Source organism: Aethina tumida, chromosome 1, assembly GCF_024364675.1.
Source record: "Aethina tumida isolate Nest 87 chromosome 1, icAetTumi1.1, whole genome shotgun sequence".
NCBI classification, from domain to species: domain Eukaryota; kingdom Metazoa; phylum Arthropoda; class Insecta; order Coleoptera; family Nitidulidae; genus Aethina; species Aethina tumida.
In genome coordinates, this window is record NC_065435.1 from 64,018,673 (window position 1) to 64,041,584 (window position 22,912).

General features: G+C 28.9%; 4 protein-coding genes across 5 annotated transcripts; 2 read left to right on the forward strand and 2 right to left on the reverse strand.

The window, feature by feature from the left end:
* Nucleotides 1-79: 79 nt before the first annotated feature.
* LOC109595828 (uncharacterized) lies at nt 80-7,948 on the forward strand. The gene is made up of 5 exons (XM_049961101.1): nt 80-405; nt 1,279-6,996; nt 7,239-7,369; nt 7,425-7,635; nt 7,692-7,948. Exons 1-5 carry the CDS (start codon nt 257-259, stop codon nt 7,918-7,920), a joined length of 6,438 nt encoding a protein of 2,145 aa, XP_049817058.1. The 5' UTR covers nt 80-256; the 3' UTR covers nt 7,921-7,948.
* Nucleotides 7,949-9,048: 1,100 nt separating this feature from the next.
* LOC109595782 (transcription initiation factor IIA subunit 2) lies at nt 9,049-13,153 on the reverse strand. Its single transcript, XM_020011202.2, has 4 exons — nt 12,896-13,153; nt 12,550-12,784; nt 12,458-12,493; nt 9,049-9,383 (listed from the first exon to the last, which is right to left on the reverse strand). Exons 1-3 carry the CDS (start codon nt 12,965-12,967, stop codon nt 12,462-12,464), a joined length of 339 nt encoding a protein of 112 aa, XP_019866761.1. The 5' UTR covers nt 12,968-13,153; the 3' UTR covers nt 9,049-9,383; nt 12,458-12,461.
* A 3,892-nt stretch (nt 13,154-17,045) lies between these two features.
* On the forward strand, nt 17,046-19,184 carry LOC109595810 (lysM and putative peptidoglycan-binding domain-containing protein 2). Its single transcript, XM_020011234.2, has 4 exons — nt 17,046-17,184; nt 17,265-17,444; nt 17,499-17,770; nt 17,828-19,184. The coding sequence occupies exons 2-4, from the start codon at nt 17,265-17,267 to the stop codon at nt 18,018-18,020; spliced, it is 645 nt and encodes a 214-aa protein (XP_019866793.2). The 5' UTR covers nt 17,046-17,184; the 3' UTR covers nt 18,021-19,184.
* Nucleotides 19,185-19,367: 183 nt separating this feature from the next.
* Nucleotides 19,368-22,897, reverse strand: LOC109595784 (TRAF3-interacting protein 1). 2 transcript variants are annotated; one of them, XM_049968089.1, is made up of 6 exons: nt 22,645-22,897; nt 21,136-21,912; nt 20,715-21,080; nt 20,160-20,355; nt 19,964-20,110; nt 19,368-19,909 (listed from the first exon to the last, which is right to left on the reverse strand). In XM_049968089.1, exons 1-5 carry the CDS (start codon nt 22,895-22,897, stop codon nt 19,966-19,968), a joined length of 1,737 nt encoding a protein of 578 aa, XP_049824046.1. In that variant the 3' UTR covers nt 19,368-19,909; nt 19,964-19,965. The 2 variants fall into 2 exon arrangements, with proteins under 2 accessions (XP_049824046.1, XP_019866763.1); XM_020011204.2 differs by lacking the exon at nt 19,368-19,909 and having other exon boundaries at nt 19,947-20,110.
* Nucleotides 22,898-22,912: the final 15 nt, after the last annotated feature.

Sequence of the window (22,912 nt, forward strand, 5' to 3'; positions counted from 1 at the left end):
AATTTCAAATAACCGTTATTGTGTACTATGTTTTTATTTTGTTTTTAGTATAAAACATGCAAAGCACCGATTTAGATGTGTAAGTGAGTTTACGTGTTTCGATTTATAACGAAAATCAGAATCATTAAAGTGCTTTCTTTATATATTGAACGAGAACCACCAAGTATTTTATTGTACGACAGTCGCTGAAACGCTGAAGTTCTTCATTTAAGCATTTCTGCATAAAATAGTGGTTTGTTATGATAGGTCGTCAAAAATGGACGCAGACAAGATGAAACGCCGCTCATCTGGTATTCTAAAGGCCCAGAAACCTAGAAATCCTTTTACAGAAGTGCATCTCACCGAACCAGCAACTGATACTATAAAATCCAGAAGAGTCAGTTTTGCTGCCAATAATTTTGTTAAGTAAGTACCAATACAGCGTTAGAAAGCTTTTGTTTCTGTAAAATTCATTTCTGAAAATATCAATATTGAAATTCTGGTTGCGTTGTTATTAAAAAATTAAATTCCATAACCTCGGTTTTTATAGTCTAAGATCAATTCCAAATTAGATTTTATTATTTATTTGAAAGAATATTATTGAAACTCTATTAGGCAGATTCAGACAACAGCACTGCTAAGAGAGATAATATTTTATCAGTCAAATCAAAATTATTAGCATTTTACAAAACATTTTAAGTTACTATAAAGAATATTAGTTATCTAATTTATATATATATATATATATATATATATATATATATATATATATATATATATTAATATGTTTTGCTTTGTTAATTTCTGGACCATGTTGATAATTTTATCCACTTTATATTTCTATATTCCAAAATAAAATTAATAAACTCAAAACAAAAATATACTGTTTTGAAAGTGGTTTTAGTTCTTTGTTAATTTTTTTAGTTAAAACAGAAGTACTTACTTAAAAATTTTACTATAAATTAATTATGTAATTTATATTGTTTGTAAATTAATTACTATAATTAAATGTAATAATTACAAATATTAATTTTCTTATTGGATGAAATCTAATAGAAAAATTTTATCATATCAATTATTTTGTATTTCATAATAATTTAAAAGTATATGTATGCATTTATTCAATTTAACAAAAACATTTTTAACATACTTTTATTCTGTTGTAATATAATAAATATTAAATAATATTTGAAAAATTTAATAGTGTTTTTCAAATTCACTTCATATTTTACCTAATTTTGATTATATTTTTAACATACAATTTTATATATCACATAAATTTTAAATTATTGTTTACAGGCCATTTTTCTCAGATCCAGATAAACTGGTAGTATGGGATACAACATACGAAGAAGAAATGAATCACACAGATTCTACATCACAATCTTCACGTGAAAATATAACTACAAAATCCTTAGATATGAGTGTTAGCAGTGCTGTTTTATATGAAGATTCTGAAGAAATTGTATACAAAAAACCAGCACTCAAACAAATACCAAAAATTTATGTGGCTGAAAATGAATCTGGTAATAGACAACCGCAACAACTCGTAAATTCTATTAGAACATTAATAGATAAGGAAAATTTAAATCCTATTATTAATGATATATCAATTGTCACAAGTGCAGAACCTTGTTTTGATAACAATGTAAAATTTGAATTAAATTTAAATGACACTGTTGGTGATAAAGACTGTGATTTCGGTAAAATTTTCTCACAAAAAAGAAAGAATAGCGAGCCGGAACTATTATTTGACTTTCAAACTGAAAAAACTTGTCATAAACAGAAGAAGTCTAATTTTGATCTTACCCTATCACTAAATGAGACAAAAGAGTCAATATCAAAAATTGAATTGGAAAGCAAAACTGCAACTTCTGCAGAAGAACCTGTAGCGAATGTTAAAGATGAATTTTTTGGTGGGATACATAAAAAAATCACAGAGAACAAGGGAGCAAAGTTTAAAATATATTCAAATCTTGATTCACCAGATAACGCCATAAAATTGGACATGAAATTCGACTTAAATGAGACAGAGAATGAAAATACATTGAATTTTAAAGAAATATTCCAAAATAAAACTAGAACCAAAAATCATGATGAACATGATCAGATAGAAGAAAAGTTCCCAACAGAAGTAAAATTAGATAATAACGGAAAAACGATTCATTACAATAACACAGTTGGAGATATGAATTTCACAGTGTGCCAGGAACAACAAAAATTAAATGTTGCAGTCAAAAGAATGACAGAAGTAATGCCTGAGGTTACTCCATTACAAAAGAACAGAAAAACTGTAGTTTTCAATAACTCAGAAGGAAATATGGACTTATCAACTGTAGTGGAACCATCAGTAATACTTGAAAACACTTTTGATGAAGAACCACATAGTGACTCAATAAAAATCCCAGATACAAATGTGAAATTGGATAACAATAGGAAAACCATAGTGTTTGGTAACTCTGTGGGAGATGTGGACTTCACAACTTGCGTGGGACAACAAAAACCAAGTGACACAGTAAAAACAATAACTAATACAAAAGAGGCGAAAAACAATTTTGCAACAGAAATGAAATTAGATAGCCGGAAAACTGTGGTTTTCAATAACTCAATGGGAAATATGGACTTCACAACTTGCGTGGATCAACAAAAACCAAGTGACACAGTAAAAACAATAACCAATACAAATGAGACAAAAGACAATTTTGCAACAGAAATGAAATTAGATAGCCGGAAAACTGTGGTTTTCAATAACTCAGTGGGAGATATGGACTTCACAACTTGCCTTGGACAACAAACACCAAGTGACACAATAAAAACAATAACTAATACAAATAAAACAAAAGAAAAATTCGCAACAGAAACGAAATTAAATAGCCGAAAAACTGTGGTTTTCAATAACTCAGTGGGAGATATGGATTTCACAACTTGTTTGGGACAACAAACACCAAGTGAGACAATAAAAACAGTAACTAATACAAATGAGACAATAGAAAATTGTACAACAGAAATGAAATTAAATAACAGGAAAACTATCGTTTTCAATAACTCAGTGGGGGATATGGACTTCACAACTTGCCTGGGACAACAAACACCAATTGACACAATGAAAACAATTACTAATACAAATGAGACAAAAGAAAATTATGCAACAGAAATGAAATTAGACAATAACCGGAAAACTATGGTTTTCAATAACTCAATGGGAGACATGGATTTCACAACTTGTCTGGGACAAGTTACACGAGGTGACACGATAAAAACAATACAAGAAACAAATTTGATGAAAGAAAATTTCGGATCAGAAGCCAAATTGGATAATAATCGGAAAACTCTTTATTCCGTGGCAGATATGGATTTCACAATTTACACGAAAGAACAAGTGTCAAGTGAAACGACGAAAACAATAACGGAAAGAAGTCAGATAAGCGAAAATTTCTCAACAGAAGCCAAATTAGATAATAACAGAAAAACGATGCATTACAATAATACAGTAGGAGATATGGATTTCACAACTTGTCTGGGAGAACCAACATCAAGTGATACAATTAAAACAATACCACAAACAATTTCGATGAAAGAAAATTTGGTGACGGAAGGGAAATTAGATAATAACCGTAAAACTATGGTTTTCAACAACTCAATGGGAGACATGGATTTCACAACTTGTCTGGGACAAGATACACGAGGTGACAAAATAAAAACAATGCCAGAAACAAATTCGATGAAAGATAAATTTGCACCAGAAGTCAAATTGGATAATAACCGAAAAACTCTTCATTCCGTGGCAGATATGGATTTCACAATTTACCCTAAACAACAAATATCAAGTGAATCGACGAAAACAATGACGGAAAGAAGTCAGATAAAAGAAAAATTTTCAACAGAAGCCACATTAGATAATAATCGCAAAACTATGCATTACAATAAAACAGTTGGAGATATGGATTTCACAACTTGTCTGGGAGAACCAACATCAATTGATACAATAAAAACAATACCACAAACAATTTCGATGAAAGAAAATTTAGTGACGGAAGGGAAATTAGATAATAACCGGAAAACTATGGTTTTCAATAACTCAATGGGAGACATGGATTTCACAACTTGTCTGGGACAAGATACACGAGGTGACAAAATAAAAACAATGCCAGAAACAAATTCGATGGAAGATAAATTTGGACCAGAAGTTAAATTGGATAATAACCGGAAAACTCTTCATTCCGTGGCAGATATGGATTTCACAATTTACCCCAAACAACAATTATCAAGTGAATCGACGAAAACAATGACGGAAAGAAGTCAGATAAAAGAAAATTTCTCAACAGAACCCATATTAGGTAATAATCGGAAAACTGTGCATTACAATAACACAGTAGGAGATATGGATTTTACAACTTGTCTGGGAGGATCAACATCAAGTGATACAATAAAAACAATACCACAAACAATTTCGATCAAAGAAAATTTAGTAATGGAAAGGAAGTTAGATAATAGCCGGAAAACTATGGTTTTCAATAACTCAATGGGAGACATGGATTTCACAACTTGTCTGGGACAAGTTACACGAGGTGATACAATAAAAATAATACCAGAAACAAATTCGATGAAAGAAAATTTCGGAACAGGAGTCGAGTTGGATAATAACCGGAAAACTCCTCATTACAATAACACAGTAGGAGATATGGACATCTCATCTTGTCCGGAACAATCAACACCTAGTGATACAATAAAAATAGTACCAGAAAATAATTCGATAAAAGAAAATTTTGTTAAATTAGATAACAATAGGAAAACTATTCATTACAACAACTCAGTGACAGATATGGACTTCTCAATTTGCCCGAAACAACAAATGTTATGTGAAACTTCCATAACAATACCACAAACAAATCCTATAAAAGAAAATTTCGCAACAGAAATGAAATTAGACAATAACCGTAAAAATATTCATTGCAACAACTTCACAATTTATTCGGATCAACAATTGTCAGACAAAACAACAAAAACAATAACGGAAATAAATGAAGTAAAAGAAAATTTCTCAACAGAAATGAAATTAGATAGTAATCGAAAAACTATTCACCACAATAACACAGTGGGAGATATGGATTTCACAGTTTGCCAAGCACAACAAAAATTAAATGGTGTAGGTGAAAAAATGACACATGTAACTGAGGTCACATCAAAAAGTCTATCACAAAATAACAGAAAAACTGTAGTTTTCAATAATTCAGAAGGAAACATGGAATTAACAACTGCAGAGGAACCATCAATAATTCTTGAAAAAACATTTGATGAAAAATCAAGTGAAAATACATTAGACTTTAGTGGGATATTTCCAATTAAAGTTACATCTGATGTAAAAGAAAAATTAAATAATGAGGACGAAATTAAATGTCGATATGAAGATGAAAAATATGAAGAAATAAATATGAAGCAAAATTTAGATTCCTGTCAAATTAGCTCGTCGGCTCATTTAATGAAAAATTCCTTAAAAAATATTAAATTAGATAATACAAAAACTATGATTTTCAGTAGCACAGAAACAGGCGACATGGATTTGACTATTGGTAGTAAACTCGTTTTTAGGTGTGAAAATGACAAGACAATAGATCAAGATCAAGAAGGAAATGTTACACTTTTCAATAAAACAAAAGATTTAGGAATAACATTAAACTTTAACACTACACAAGAACCGTCACTTTTTGGGAAAACATTCCTCATTAAAAACACACAAAGTGATGAAACTCTAAACTGTACTGAGATCTCAAATGAAGCTCTAACTAAACATGAACCTTCTGGTGACAATGATGTAAAAGTTCAGTATGAAAATGATGGGTGCCAAGAAAAAAATGTAGAGCAAAATTCCTTACAAAGCTCATCAGATGAAATAAGAGAAAATCTCTTAAATGGTGACTTAGATAAAGTCAAAAAAAGTTTAGTTTTTAGTACAGATGAAGGTGACATGGAAACAACATTTGAAGGCAAATTTGAACAAGTAAACCAAGGAAATTATGAAGACGGAACCAATTCTGCTAAAAAAATAGACGACAGTGACAATGTAAAAATTCAATATGAAAATGACGAATACCAGAAAAAATATATAGAAACAAACTTGCATTGCTCTGAGAATAGCTCACTCAATCACTTTAAAGAGAATTTCACGGCCAAAGTTAAATTAGACGATAGTAACCAGGAAGGTATTGCTTCTGATAAAATATCAAAAATGGACTATGAGCCAATAATAGTAGACGTAGAAGAAAAGTTCGCCTCACAAATTGTCTCAGATTGTGATGGAAAAAGTAACGTAATTAACAATACAATAGGAAAAAAGGAAAATATTACATGGGATGAAAAACTTCCAAATAATCAAAGTACATGTAAACCTGCAATTGATGCTTCTCACATTAGTGTAATTGATAATTCTATAGATAAATTGAATGAACCAAAGAGAAATAATATAGAGAAAACGCGAAAAAGACATTCGTTAGAAGAAACATCAGAAGTCGCGCACAAGAAGGCTAATCTAAGTAAACCTACACAAGATGATGACGTTTTCTTTAAAAGTAACATCTCTGATGAATCTTTACTGCAGGATCAGGAGACCCAATTAATTGATAATTCGTGTTCGTCGTCGCCTACGGACTCTGGGACAGTTAATCAAAATCACGTCCCTCAGAATGAAAACATCACATCTGATAAAAAAGAAATGAATAATCGCTTGACTTCCATTTTTGAAAATGTGAAAAGAAATTTAGTAGACTATGAGATAAAAGAATTTGCTTGGACCGCGCAAATCGAAAGTATTAAGAGAAAAAATGAGAAATTCGAAAGGGAATTGTTGGAGCTCCAAGAAAAAATTAATAGTTGTGAAATTATAGATGTAGAAAGTGTTTTGATGAAAGAACGAGAAAGAGAAGCTGCACAGTTGAAGTCTCAAGTACCCAGTGCAAACGTTGAGGTTGAGCAATTCACTCCTAAAGGACTAATTGAGACGATACAAGATATGAATCAAAGGTAAATAAAATCATGTATAATAAAAATATTCCAATATTTTAATACACACATAAAAATTTTAAAATCTTGACCAGTACCTTTTTAAGGAATTGCAAAATAAATTTTAGTTCACTAAATCTTTTCAGTATCAATTTGTCACTACGAATATTTGAATGAATTATTTATTATTATGTTGAGTGAATATTTAAAAATCTTGGTGTTTTCATCTTTAAAACAAAACTGACATTTATTTATTTTTTCAGCAATCAGTACAGATGGAGATTAGAATGCTATAATGAAGACACAATTCAATTTTCCATTCTTAACAAATCTTTAAAAATTTATGTGAGCCTCTCAGATTTTTCAGATATTCAAACAAATATTAACCTTGCAGGTATGTTTGTATACATATATATTGGACATATATTAAATGTCACTTTATGTTATAGCTAATTCGGATCCCATTTGCCATTTGGTGTTGGATTCGATAAAAGAACAGCTAAGAAGTACAACAGTAACTGCTGTCCTTGGTTCCAAATTTGATTTATTGTCTTTACTTAATTATATAAATAAACTTACGACTGAACATTTCATGGTATACATCGATTTGGAAAAAATGACTTGGAAAAATCTATTGGATGTGGATTATTCAAACAATAGGTAACTGATACTCTTAATTTTAATGATTATTTAATTGAATTATTTGTTATTTAAAGGTGTACATTTCAAGTATTGAACTCAAAACATTTAATATGGTGGGTGATTTCTGTTGACATCTCTAATTTACAAGACATTGACCCAGATAAAATAACTGCGATAAATAAAGGAAGAAATTCATCTGTTAATGAAAAGGTACTGAGAGATTTGAGCCTGGGCTGCTCAAAAGGATTAAATTTTTTCGTTGATTACTTGAAAAAAATCAACCATGAATTAATTTTAAAATAAAGGTAATAATAATTGGTTCTGCCTGTTTTGCTTTGTTTTATTTAATTAATGTTGTCTGAAGAGTGCAAGAGAGAATGAAGTTTTAACTTTATGTACAAAAATCAAAAATTTATTTAAATAATATGTATTTTAACTTTAAATCGGAGATATATTTTAAAATAGTCCTTCATATATGTATTTTATATATTTAAGTGCAAGTGTATAATAGAGTTGTATAATAAATTATTCTTTATGTGTTATCTTGACTTTGATTTTCCTTTTACACTTCCGTAAGTTTACCAATATTAATAATAATGACAAATATTAGGGATCAGAAAAAATAATTCACGATTTTGGTTCATGATTCATTGAAATACATTTTTATATTGAACTATGATTTTTGTATTACACTATACAATATTTGAAAGCTTTTGATGTACTTTCTATTTTATTTTTCATTCTATTTAATAAATTTTTTTGGTTGAAAAAGCGCCATAATTCGTGCAAATTAGCTTAAAGTAACAGATGCGAGACGTCGCAATCGGAATGGTTGGAGAAGGTGCTAAAAACGATGAAGCACGATTTCGTTGGATTAAAAGGGGCAAAGCGCCTCCTGAATTTTGACTAACGAAGAAATTAAGTAATGCCAAATCGCTGCAAATATTAATATGTGCTGACTTGACCATTAGAGGCCACATGCAATGAGTTTCTTCAAAAAGTTTCACGTACATTAACTGACAGTCTAACAAAATTAAATATTTGATAATTACCAATTCGCTCGTTGCACGCAACGCAAATGAGTTTTTTATTGATTGTATATAGCGAAAATGTGTAATGGTACTTAAAAAGTTTTTTTATTCAAGGAAGAACTTGAGTGGATTTTGGTGGACTATGCGTGTCTCTTAAAAACCGCACGTCTCATAAAAAGACAAAAAGTTAAATAGGTTATTCTCTATTATTTTGTTTGATCTCTTCTTTAGTTCCTTTTAGAAGTTGATTATTTTAATGAATAAACGTTACTTCAAAGAAAGTTGTTATTTTGAACTTAAAGGTTTAAAACGTAAATTACATTTTCCTATATCTAATATAATTTCACTTCTCTTTAAGAGTACTAAAATGAATTTGGTTTAATAAAATAAAGACAAAGTGTATATATACAAATATATTTTACACATCAATTAATGTACAGTAATTATAATATAAAATGTAAAAAGGTAAATAATAAAGAAAATTTAAAGCAAAATTGATATCATCATAAGTACAGTAACGATTATTTAAATGTACGGGGTAATTAAAATTAATTGTCTCTTATAGATTCATATGTCTCTTCAAAACCTTGATACAGTACACATACTTAATATAATAAAACTATTTCACTTCACTGAAGCAACATCTAACATTTGTTAGTCAAAAGGACATTTCGCACTTCATCAATTTGGATTCTTCTAAATTTGTGTTAACTTTCACTTATGTATTACATTGATCTACAAAAAAAACATACATGTACACTATTATTCATGTGTCAAGCAATAAATTTATAAACACTATATTTTTAATTGGAAACTAGTATCCAGTTTACGTTTTGCAAGAGAACACACAATTTGTTTTTACAATATTCTTGCCATTTAACTAGTTCCCTTATGCAACAATTTTATTGAAATTTTCAATATATATAACTTGTTTCCAATGTTAGTTGACCTAAAAAATTCTAACAAAATTGAACACTCACATCTGATTATCCCAAAGTGTTATATTTATTTATTTAAAATCACGCCTAAAATATTTTGATTTTATAAATGGGAATTTCAATGTTGTTAAAATATTCAATAAAATACTTTTCTGTTTATGAATCTTGACTACAAACGCCAGTGGTATGTCTGGAGCGAGCTACGTAGTGGAAGAAATATATCGTATATAAAAATCATGTAAAGCGAATTTTTGTTCATTAATGTACAAAACGAAACTACAGATTATATAACTGTAGATCTTAAATTAAATAGAGAATTGTTGAAAAACGTAAACCAAACTCTCAGAAACTTTAAAACATTTATTTAATATTTTTTGAACTAATAACTAATTTACATGTATTTTGTACTTTTATAATTTATAAATATTAACAGAAGTTATTCACCAAATCGCAACATTTATCAACAATATCAAGAGGGCATATGCTTGCTCGTCACGATAGTGATCCTAAACCAACATACATGGAGAATTCAGAAGTCAGAGTAAGTCAACTGACGTATTATATAATTTAAAATATTAAAAATTACTTATAATTCCAGTATAAGTGTCGTCAAGGTATTAATAAAAAAATATTCAATTTAAAGCTTTCGACTGAAACTATAAAAATAGTGACGTCTGGCTTCTAAACCCTCTAAGGTCTATTTGCTGAACTTATCAATATTTAAAAGGGAATGATAACATTTTGAAACATACGTCAAAGTTCCTAAAATGTTGGTTTAAAGATGTTTTATACATACTGATTTATTGGTAACAAATTGTATTTGAACATATGAATAAATTTATATGTTCAAAAATTCACCCCATGAATGTAACATAAGTTTTTAGGTAGGGCCTTGCCAATAATCGCCGTTAATTTGTTAATATGTTAGACTTAGTGATGAGCGATTCTGAGATGTTGATCCAAATTAACAATCGAGATGTTTATCGATTATTCGAATAGAACGCGCGCACAAGCGAGTCGAAATCGAAAAGCTTTTACTCGTTTATATCATTCGGTACGTCAATCGAATAAAACCTCTGGGACTCGTATCGGGACTCAGAACAATCAACTCGAATTGTTGACTCGATTGCGAAAGGAAACTATCGAATATAATCGATATTAGATTAGATCGAATACAATCGACTAAAACATCTCGGACTCGCTCATCATTAGTTAGGACAATCAAACGTATCATTACCCTTTATATATTAGCAGCTTATCTTCTCATGGCGTTTGAATGTCTTCTATTTTACAGATTAAATTTAATGATAACAATATAATTTAGAAATAATACAAGCAACAAGTCAAAGAGAGTTAATAGTATCACTTATTTAAAAATCAGTAATAGACAGAATAGAGTACTACTAAGAATCGAGTTCTCTGAACTCATGTACATTTAAGAATCGAGACATTATCCGAGTACCGAGTATCGCAAATGATTTGAGTCCCTGAGTATTTTAAAGCTTCGCGTACTGTAATACCTGTGTACCAAATCAAAAAACTGGACAGATGTTGGTACTGAGTACCGAGTTCGCCCATCACCACTAAAAATTAATCAGAAAATTGGCGACAAAAACTTGTTCTATCGTTATTGGCCAGGTGAATATTAACCAGTTATTTGCTCAAATTACGTATTACAAAATGGGGTTCACAAAATTAGACAATAAATTGGTGTGTGTAAAACATCCATTAGCTGCATAAAAAGAGAAATTAATGTCTTGGCCAGCACAAAGCTAAAAGCTCAGTTTAATCGAAAAAATCGCATACACTGGAGACATATGGAGTTTTTACAGTGACTTTGTAACATATGGAACCCGTTTTCTTTTAATCTAACTGCCAAAGAACGACATGTCGCTTAATTTATTAAAACCAACGTTTGAGAATGATGGAGTGGGACATAATGAACCAATCGTAAGTGAAAAATGTCGCACTATAAATTTACTACCACTGAGGTACGGATTGATTAGCAGAATGTTCTAAATACTAATGTTGTAAAAAACACAATAATTAATAAAAACCTGTATGCAGTATAATATGCTCTTAGAGAATACATTACATAATATTATATACTCTAAGGATATATAATAAATAAGAGCATCTCTCATTCGCCCACTCTTAAGTCAATAATGGAAATATTTTATGCCACAATTTGTGACACAAATTCATAATTTTTATAATATGTAGGTGAAACGATTAATATGTAACCTATATGTAAAGTCAAAAATTGCAAAATCTTAGAGTGAATTCACATCAGAAATTAGTTAAATTGTGCGTTACAAATGAGCAAATATTTTTAATCTATTTATTTTTAACTTTTAATGTGAACACTTCCGATATTTTTGTTACGTAGGCGCCATGTATTTCAAGTATAGGTGCTTTCCAGTGTCAATTTCCGTGTTTCGGAACAATTTAACTTCAGGATAATTAATACTGGAAACCACCTACAATATATCTACGACTCCGAACAACGTAATGTTCATTTGACAAGCATTCGCCACGTGCGTCCTATTAGCAGACTATCTAGTGTATAAATGTGGAAAAAGTTTTGTGTGTATAAAATGGAACTTTAGAACTTAATCAATCTATTGAATTAATGTTGTAGCTATGGTAAAATCAACAATAATTTAATTTTAATTTAAAGAAAAATCTATAGCTGCTCTCTATTTGAGCAATAATGTAAATATGTTTATATACAAATATTTGTCAACAGCAGCAGACATAATGTACAATAGACAAGTGTCAATTATATAAATAAAAAACTGATAATGACTACATAAAATAATTGCTATTGTGATGTATATTATAAACGTGCATGATACCTAAAAAAATTACCTAGTTATTTCTTCGAACTACCTTCTTCTGTCACATCTGAAATTATTAAATAAATATAATTAAGAATCAACTGATAGCTAAGTTGAACTCACTTTTCCCATCACAAGCCACAATTTTTACTTTTTCAATTTTTGTAATTTCTTGCACTTCTCTAAATTCCACATCATTTAACATAAATGTCCAAACATTGTCACAAAACCGGTAGGTGTTCAGTTTTCCTGCTTTAAATGTTAATCTTGATTTTACTCGGTTAGCTAGTGTTTGATTAATAGATTTATCAAATTGTAGTAAAACTTTACAAGCCAACTGTGGTGTAATTTGACCATACTAAAAAAAACAGATAAGTTATTGTCATGGCCACATATGCTATGTAAGAAATTAAGACGCAATTTAATTGCCAACAAAGCAAAATTTCTTTATTAAACAAATCAATATTACCTGGATCAATTCGTCTAAGCTTTCTTGTAACGTGTGGCCCAAAGTTGTATTCCTATACAATTGATAAGACATTATATATAAATTGTGTTGCTGTTGCTTAAATTGGTTGATAATATTGTTGCGTTCAACTGCGAACAATAAATTTTGAACTTAAAATTACAAAAATGTATAAAACCCAAACAGTCACAGTACATCCCCCTAAACCGAAATAAATTGTATAGACCCTATCAGTGTCCAATTAGGTGTCAAAATGCATAGAAAACTTAAGAAGTACCAACCCAATGTTATAAAAGAGAAACGTAACTGGGTGCAATTTCGGGATGCGGCCACGTTGCCATGTTGAATACTATATTGCCTTTTCTTATAGATTACATTTTGTCCATCTGTCGCTTTATAAAGACTTACTTAAAATTTATATGAAATTATAATTATATAAAAATGGGTAAAGTTGCATTACAGCTTTGCCGCAACTGATATTTTATTAATTTTTAAGATGTTTTGTGACTGTTTTTTTATATTCCGATATGAGCGGAAAATGTACATTACAAATAAATAAAACGCTATAATTAATTAAAAGTATATTGTTACATTATTCAAACTAATATTGAATTAAAATAATTTCAAATTAATTAAACAAATTCGTGTAGATGCGAAATAAATAGAGCTTCTGATGTCCCAAACTGGCACATTTTGCCCTCATCCACATGTTTTCTTTATTTTATGTGTGGATCATCGGGATTCACAAAATTTCTCTCATGTATTACTGGATCATGAGTGCAGATCCCATCCCTAATCCCATCTTTTCAATTATATGTTCTTCTCCCATTTGAGGTAATTGTTTAGAATACCGGCTCCAAAAAAATCGAAAAATTGAGATATCGACAATTTTTTTATCAAAATATTAATTTATTAAATAAGGAATAAAAAAACAATATTTCTTAGAGGAAAATTAATTTTAAATTTGAAAAAGTGCCGATTTTTGCTTGAAATTTTTTTATACTATATGCTTATGAATTTTTGAAAATTTAACAATTTTTATTAAATTGTTATATTTTTTAAATTTTCTATTTTTAAGCGTGATAAAGAACTAGTTTGCAAAAAATCAAAATTTTTTACAGAAAAATAATTTTAAACTTGAGCAATACTGATTTTTGACGTTGTTCATTGAAATTTTTATCAAAAATTTATATAATTTTATATATTTTTTTTTTCAGAAAGTGCATCAAAAATAGAATATTATAATTCAGGGGTGGTCAACCTGGCTCAACCGGTCTTTGAGGGATTATTTATGGGTCTCGATAAATGTACCAGAGTTCTCTTTTCATTCAAGAATTATCAAGAAGTGAAATAAATGGGTTTAATTTTTAATATTCAAATTCAATATACATATTTTGTACTTTTATAAATATAATTTATGTAAAATAAAAAATTTTAATAACTTTTTTGCATACATTTTAAATACGTATTTAATTGCGGCTCTCGCAACATTTCAATTTTTGAACAATTGCTCGGATTATCAAGGAGTTTGGCCACCCCTGTTATAATAGATAAAAATTTTAAGTTTTTGTCATTACATAAATATTTGAAAATCTTACAAAAATATTTATAAATTTGGAACAAAACCAAAAGGTTTGGTATAATAAATATGTTAATTTCAAGAAAAAATCTGTATTTTTCCAATTTAAAATTATTTTTTGTTAAAGATTTTATTTCATAAAAAATTGACAATTTTTTTTGACTTGAATATTTATTTAATGACATAGGAATAAAGAACACAAAAGAACTGGTTCCATATTAATCCTCTTCGAACCAACCTCTCCATCATCTCTTTTTGAGTTAGGGAAATCTCTTAATGCATAATTTTCTAATTCCATTTCCTTAAATGTAAGAACTTGGACAACAATTTCGTTTCAATATTATTATTATACTAAACTAAAATTGTGGCACAATCTGAAACAGTTGAAATAAAATTAATAATATAATATACAAATAAATTAATTTTTTACTTACCAACAAAATTAATATAAATCACATAAATCAAACACAAAAAACATTAAAAATTATCTATAAACTAACGCAAATTAATAAACAAAATAAATGGATACATGTAAACACGTAAGAAATGAAATGTTAGAAAATATAAAAATTCACAGCGGCAACGTCGAGCCAATTTCGAAGATCCAGAGTTGACAACTTAAATTTTAGGCCGCTATAATGCAGTTTTACCCATCAAAATTTGTATATAAAAATGAAACAATTATATATTACGCATAAACTTTATTAATGGTAAAAACAGAAAAATTAAAAATATATACTTTATATAAATGATACATAAAACGATAAATGAATACTTATGGATAATTATTATAACTGCAGTAAAAATAACATTCTGAATTTTGACAAATGCAATAATTGAACAGGAAGCATGGAATGAATTAATACAATTAAATTTTTATTAAATTCTATGATGAACAATTTAAATTAAAAAAAAAACAACATATTAACATTAAATTTTATAAAATAATATGCAATGACAAATACAAACAAATAAATTACATAAATTGGTTATACAAAAAGCTCTTACCAGAAATATACTTCATAAAACAAAAACATCACCGAACGTCTTCTTTCGTCTCTAACTTAAAAACTATCGCGCCCATGAAATCTAGTAAATTATTTTCCCTAACTAAAGACACTAGATATTCCCTGCTCATCTCGAAAATTTTAGGGAATTTCTATTACCAATTAATAAAATACAAATACCCAACGCTTCATTTCTTACCAGTCTGCATCCCGAGACATAAAAGTCGTGCCTTTTCGACGATGCCGAACGTCTATGATCGGCTGTTGCCCCTCCCTCTCTCTTTGCTTGGCCACCTTAGTCAAAATGCATAGAAAACCTTACAAAATGAAAAACACTAAAATTTATGCAAGTCTGCTTCTTTTGCATATTCTTCATACATAGGAATTTTCGAATATAATTTGTTAATCTGACTGAATTTTAATATTATCATTAATAGCTTTGGTTTATACTGAATATTTGCACATTGCAAATCTGTTATGGTCATAATTACTCTTTTTGCTTATATTTTTTAATTTGCTATATAATAAATTTTGCCAGTCATAACAGGAAGATACATATACAACATAATTAAATTACTATCACTGTTCATCTTACCGTGAAACTATTTATTAATAAAAGTGAAATTATAGCATAAAATATTACTAGGTCAAATGTGAGCGTTGGCAACGATGAAAGTAACAGGGGGGGTCAAGCGAATAGGGACGGAGGGGCAACAGCCGATCATGGACGTTCGGAATCGCCGGAAAGGCACGACCTTTTTGTCTCGGGATACGTTAGGGATTTATAATATTTGATTTTATAAATTGGTAGTAAAAATTCCCCAAAATTGTCGGGATGACCAGGGAATATCTAGTGACTTTAGTTAGAGAAAATAATTTACTAGATTTCAGAATAGTGAGTCATGGACGCTATAACTTGATAGATTTTAGGTTATAGAAGACGGTCAGATGATGTTTTTGCTTTAAGAAAATATATTTCTGGTAAGAAACTTTTTATATAACCGACTTACGTAATTTAATTGTTTGTGTTTGTTATTTTATAAACCGTAAAGTCAATATGTTCGTTTATTTTCATTAATTGAATGTGAAGTACAGATTCATTGGTATTAATTCATTTCATGCTTCCTGCTTAGTTATTGCAAAATAGAGAAAGTTACTTCTACAGCAGTTACATTAGTTATATTTATTATATTACAGTTTTAGTTTGGATGAGTGTCGAAGTGATATGATGATTATATTATATTATTATAAAATTTATATTATATTTATATATAATATATATATTTTTTAATTCGTTTGTTTTTATCAGGAATATATAATAAAATTATACAAAATATATAATTGTTTTATTTTTATATATATCAGAAAAACCTAACCTATACTCATTTAATATAAATTTTAAATAGAAAGTGACAGATGGACAAAAAGATATCTGTAGTCTGTAAGAAATGGCAACACCGCCTTCAAAATGGCAACATCGCTGCATCTCGAGATCGTGCCCAGTAATGTTTCTTGTTTATAACATTGGGTTGGTACTTCTTAGGTTTTCTATGGAAAGTAATTGTTAGTGATCCCTGTCAATGTGCATCAGCTGTCTATCTGTCACTGATAAACAAAGTTTTCAACAAATCTTATCTACAAATGCAATGTGATCTTGATAAGTTACATTTTACCAAATCTAGCTCTGTTACAAAATATATTCACATGTACGTGACAAAAATCGTTTATTGATAACATTTATAAAATGTGTTCATTATTTTCTTTGATATTTACGAATACTTTTCAGATGCAAAAAATAATGGATAGGGGTTCGTATGAAAAATTATCAATACGAGATTCGGCCAGATCTTTAAAGAAGTACGGCAGTACAAGTAGTAAATATGTGACAAGAAATGAAACTTATATAAAACATTATGTATCACAAAGTGACACTTTGCAGGGTATTGCTTTGAAATACAACGTAACGGTATGTGATTTATTTATACAATAATTATAACAATTAACACCATATCACTTGCAGATAGAACAAATACGTAGAGCTAATAGATTATGGGCTTCCGATAGCTTGTTCTTGAAAGAATTCCTTTTAATACCTTCACAAGATGGAAGTTCTTCCATAGGAAGTTCATCAGAAGTAGTAAGTCCATCTGAAGTAGTCACTTCTTCTCAAGTAACTCCATCACTCAGCAGTAGCAGCTTTGATAATGAAAATATAAGTGATTTCCTAGATAAAATTGATGCCTCAATTGCCATTACCAAGGAAGGTGTTAAGAAAACTCAGACAAATAGCGAGTAAGAAAATATATTCAACATCTTTTTTTATTATACACATATGTAATTCATATTTAGGTTTGCATCAAATTTAGGATATGATGACAACAGAAGGAAACCAGCTGTGTCACGAATGAAACAAATTGTAAACAATAATAGTGCAAGTGAAATGTGTAACCCTGCACATGCTGTTGTGGTACAACAAGGTAAAAAAGTTAGGACCTCTATAAAACATCATGAGAAACAACAGGATGAATTGTTTGAATTGTAGCAATGTAAAGTTTGTACTAGGCAAATTAGTTTGTTACCTTTATTTGGATTTTTTCATGGCGTGTTTGTTATTGTGAATTGTGGGTCTGATCATGATCATCATCATAAACATAAAAGTATTAATTAAATATTTTGATATATTTTATATATCTCTTTGTCAGTTAATATTTGTTAATTAGAATAAGAACTGAAACCAGTTTATTGTTGTTTCATTCTCTGTTGGGTTATGAACTTTTGTTAAATAGTTTGATAGAAACATGCACAGCATAAAGTTAGTTAATGCAATAAGTTATAAAAAGAAGTAGATTTGTTTCTTTATTTTTTAATTTAAATATTCACCACTACTAAATATTTCTTATAAGAAAATATATTAAACTTTATTTTTACGACTAATGCTGTAGATGTTTGAAAGACTAATAAACTTTTAACTGGAATTCAAATGAAATCTTGATAAAAAATTATTACAATTACACTTAAATGTTCTATGAAAAATGATGTTAGATTTTTTTTTGCTTGGAACCATGAATTATGATCAGATTCTCAATTGCTGAGTACTTTAATTTTTTCACGTATTTATATATTTTTTTTTTAAGTGATATACATGGTGCTGCCAAGTGAATTTTAGTTTGTTTAATTAAAAATTAAAGCGCCACAATAAACAAAACACTCATGCTAATAATTTTGAACAAATAATGAACCATAATTTAAATATAAAAAGGGTACATTTCTGGGTATTGTTAAAAATAAATTTATTTGCTACATACACATAATTGAAACTTCCACTGGAACATGGCGCATAAAAAATGATTTAGTTAAAAAAAAATTTTAGTAATTTGATGAATTTGCTTTTGTAATATATACAAAATACTTTTTAAATATAACTTATATCAGTGAATCTCTTAGTTGTTCTTATTGAGTCGATTGCGGGTTAACAAATCTCGGCTAAAATATTTAGTGAGATTATTTTTGTTACATAAAATTTGTTTGTTTATTGTATAAAGCCACATATTCAAATTTTGTAAATATCTAGAATAATAAATACAAGTGTATGTATATTACAATTAGTGTATGTAAATATATTTACAATGAAGTTGAAGTGTGTAATTATATGTTTTGTTAACTTTATTCATATTTTATTTAAATATATATAACTTTTATAAATGTTTCTAATTCTTTTATACACATATGTGGGTATATATAGTTTATCATAATAAATTTAAACGTTTAAAATTAAAAAACAATTACTGTTAATTTACGAATGATCATACTTTTTATATATATTTATTACATATAGTAATAGATATCTTTAAAGTTTAAATAAAAACAAATATTTTATATGTTCCCAATTAATACATATTTATTATTAAAAACGATTTATTAAATTGGTATATTTTATTTTAGAATATCCTACTAATGGGCCATGTTTAAAAACAAAGTTTAGATTCCAAAGATGCAGTTTATGCATACTTATTCAAAAATTAATCCTTCTCAAAATATTCAAGATCAAATTTAAAGTAATCTTCTTGGGCAAAATTTAAAGAAAGTGTTGTATACTATAATATATTTATGTACTTGTATATAAAAACTATATGTATAACAAAAATGTTTTCACATTCTAAAAACTTTATTTTCATTCTTTAATTTGTAAAACTATATTCTAAAATTATAACTAAGTATAATAATACCTGATTAAAACTAACTTGAAAACTTTCTGAAAAAAAAAATATATAACTATTTTTTAACAAATAAATAAAAGTATATCCTGGTTAGGACCACCGAAGGAAAATTGTGGGCTCTTCCCTGTTGATAAAAATAATTTCTTCATGTTACATAATTATAAATTTATGTTAGAAACCCCTCATTCGTTGTCCCTCACCAGGTTGTATCTAACTACAATAGTAACAATAATATTTAGGAAGTTTAAAACTTTTTTGCAGCGTTAACCTTTATTTGGTAAGTAAATCTTTAATACGCATGTCATTTTTAAGAATAATACCCCTTAGATTTAATATTTCTTCTTCCTGTTTTTTAATTTCATCCTGAATATGTTCCAGATGTGCATACAACGGTTTGTTTGACTCATCAGTTATTCTGAAATTGAATTAATATTATCATAAATCACATACCAAAAATAACTTACTTTTTCTGTTTATCAATTTCGATTCGTAATTCCTTTTTTATATTGGTCCACACTTGCAACTCATTATGCATTGCATCGAAATCCTCATGTAGATAACTCAATAATTTTCCCAAAGGATTAGCAGTTTTCGTTAAGTTTTGTATTAGAGAACGTAGTTGAAATATTTCTTTATTTACAACATCTTTACCGCGGTTGGCTAAAAAAAGTATCTGTTAGTTGAAATAGCTCTTTATAGTAATTTAAACAGATTTGTATAATAAAGTAAAAAATATATTTTCATTTTTTCTTATCCCATGTATGTATCTATACATACAATACACGTAGTGTAATATGAATACTTCAATTTATATCTGCCAGTATAGGCTCAATCTCAATTCATCAATTGTATTTAAATGACAAAGAGAACAAATTACCATTAAATCATATTTTTATGAGAAATGAAATATTTTATATTTTTATAGATGATAATAAATTTATTATATGCTGTAACTTCACAACGATATTGTCCATTGTGTACCTTAGCGACCTTAATAATTATTGAAAATATAAACCTACCATCTTCCTCCCAATCAATATCAACTTTGTTCTTAGTGTCTTCGCCTTCCTCCTCGATTTGTTTCAGTATTTGCTCGACCAAATGACCCTTATTCTCATCTGGTACCTTTAGTTCAGTTAAAGCAGGCGGCAGTTCATCTCCCATAAGATCATCGTCCGCCTGTATAACTACTGTTGTCTCTTCCTCGTCAATAGTATCCGTATCTACATTCTCCACAATCACATTTATTGTTCCCATGGTGACGACCTCTTCCGATGGCAATGATGTATCTGGTCGAAGGCGAGGCGCTCCAGGTCGGGCGCTTGATGGCCGTACACTAGGAGGTCTTAATGAAGTCTTAGGCCTCTGAACCGATGGCGCAGATGCTTTAAAAATTAAACCTCTTTAATCGTATTTAACATCAGTTAGTCAGATACTTACTTTTCATTTCTATAGGCGCGGATGACTCTTGTATTTTCCTCACTTTTGCAGATGCAACATTGTCACGTTCAGCGCTTTTGGGTCTTGCTGATTTAGGTCTGATTAGACCAGCACTACCTTGTCGTTTTTTCACTTCAGTGTCCTTACCTTGCACTTCCTTTGGTTCCTCAACTTCTTCAGGCTTTTTGACCACGACTGGCACATCAACTTTAGATTCTATATTATTTTGTTCTGCATCTTTATTAATAATTTCTTTTGCTGGCACTGAAGATGATTTACTCTGAACACTATCTACGCGCTCTGTATCTTCTGGTTTGTCTGGTACATCCGTTCCAACCTTATCGGATTCATTGATTTTCATCTCCGGACTAATTTGTTCAGTTTTTATTTTTAACGTTTTTGATTTTGCTTCCTTGTCTTTGTCAACAGCCTTTTTACTTTTTTTAACTTTCGACTCTTTAGAAACGCTCGACCTATCTGTCGATTTTGGCGTGCTCAATGGTGACTTCTTTACTTTTCTATCTGTAGATTTTTTATCTGAATCACTCTTTTTCTTGATAGATTTTTTAGCCTTTTCTTCTTTGTCATCTGGACTTTTGGTTAACTTCTTTTTATCTCCATTGGACTTGCCATTAACCGATTTAACATACTCGGTACTATCCATTTTTTTCTCCACAGCATAGGCAATTCTTTGAAGTAGCATATTTGTTTTTACTGGTTCAATTCCAGCCACAATTTTACTTGCGCGCACGTCCAATTCTGCTTCAGTAATAGTCTCTGAAATTTTACCATAGTTTTTGAGATATTTAGATTAGATGGCGAGGTTTATATAGAAATTATAATTTTTTTCATTATAAATATATTTTTATATTTTCGGTTATAAGAGATCTTTTTGTAGTACTATCTATATTATATGTTAAAGTAAATTTTGTTCCCGTTCACAAACGGTAAATTATTATTACACTACATTAAATAAAATTTTGCTTAAGATATGCTATTTTCGAAATTAATTTTAATAAAATAGTTTATTAAAAAAGAAGACTTTTTCTGCATTATATCCTACACCAATAGTGTTAATTACTAATTCCTGAATTTAGTGAAAACTATTTTTTATATAATTTGGGGACTAAAAATTGTTGTGGCTTAATAATAATTTATAATATGCGTAAAATACTTTCTTTCCTATATTTTGTTCTAAAATAGAGATATAAAAATATTTTCATCTTAATTGGGGCTCACTGTGTATTTTCTGTCGTCTATCTAAATTTGGAAGTGTAATATGAAACGGTTGAATGTACAGGGACAATACAAATTAAAATGTGAAAATGACAAAAAAATGTAAATTTAATGTAAATTAATATTAATTCAATTAATTGTTAAATGCATGAATATTCAGTTATGTTAAGATTTATTTTAAATAAATGTATTTAAGTTCACAAGTATGTGAATTAATCTTTTTTATAGAATATTTTTAATAATGAGAAGCCTCTGTAAAAACTATATACTTACTGACAGCAGTAATTAATTTATTTAAAAAAGCAACTTTGGCTTCTTTTTCCTTAACATTGTCCGAATTGAGTTCACTTTCGGTGAACAATCCTTTAAGAAACCCCGTCTCCTTAATCACTGCCTTAATTACATCGTGCAAAAACCGGAATGGCGGCTTCATAAGCAACTTGTCCGTCAGTGGTGGTTTTTTAATTATTTTCCCCAGCATTGACTGAGTTTTTTGTATCACATCCGTACCGATTTCATTCGACATTTTTGAACTTTAGTT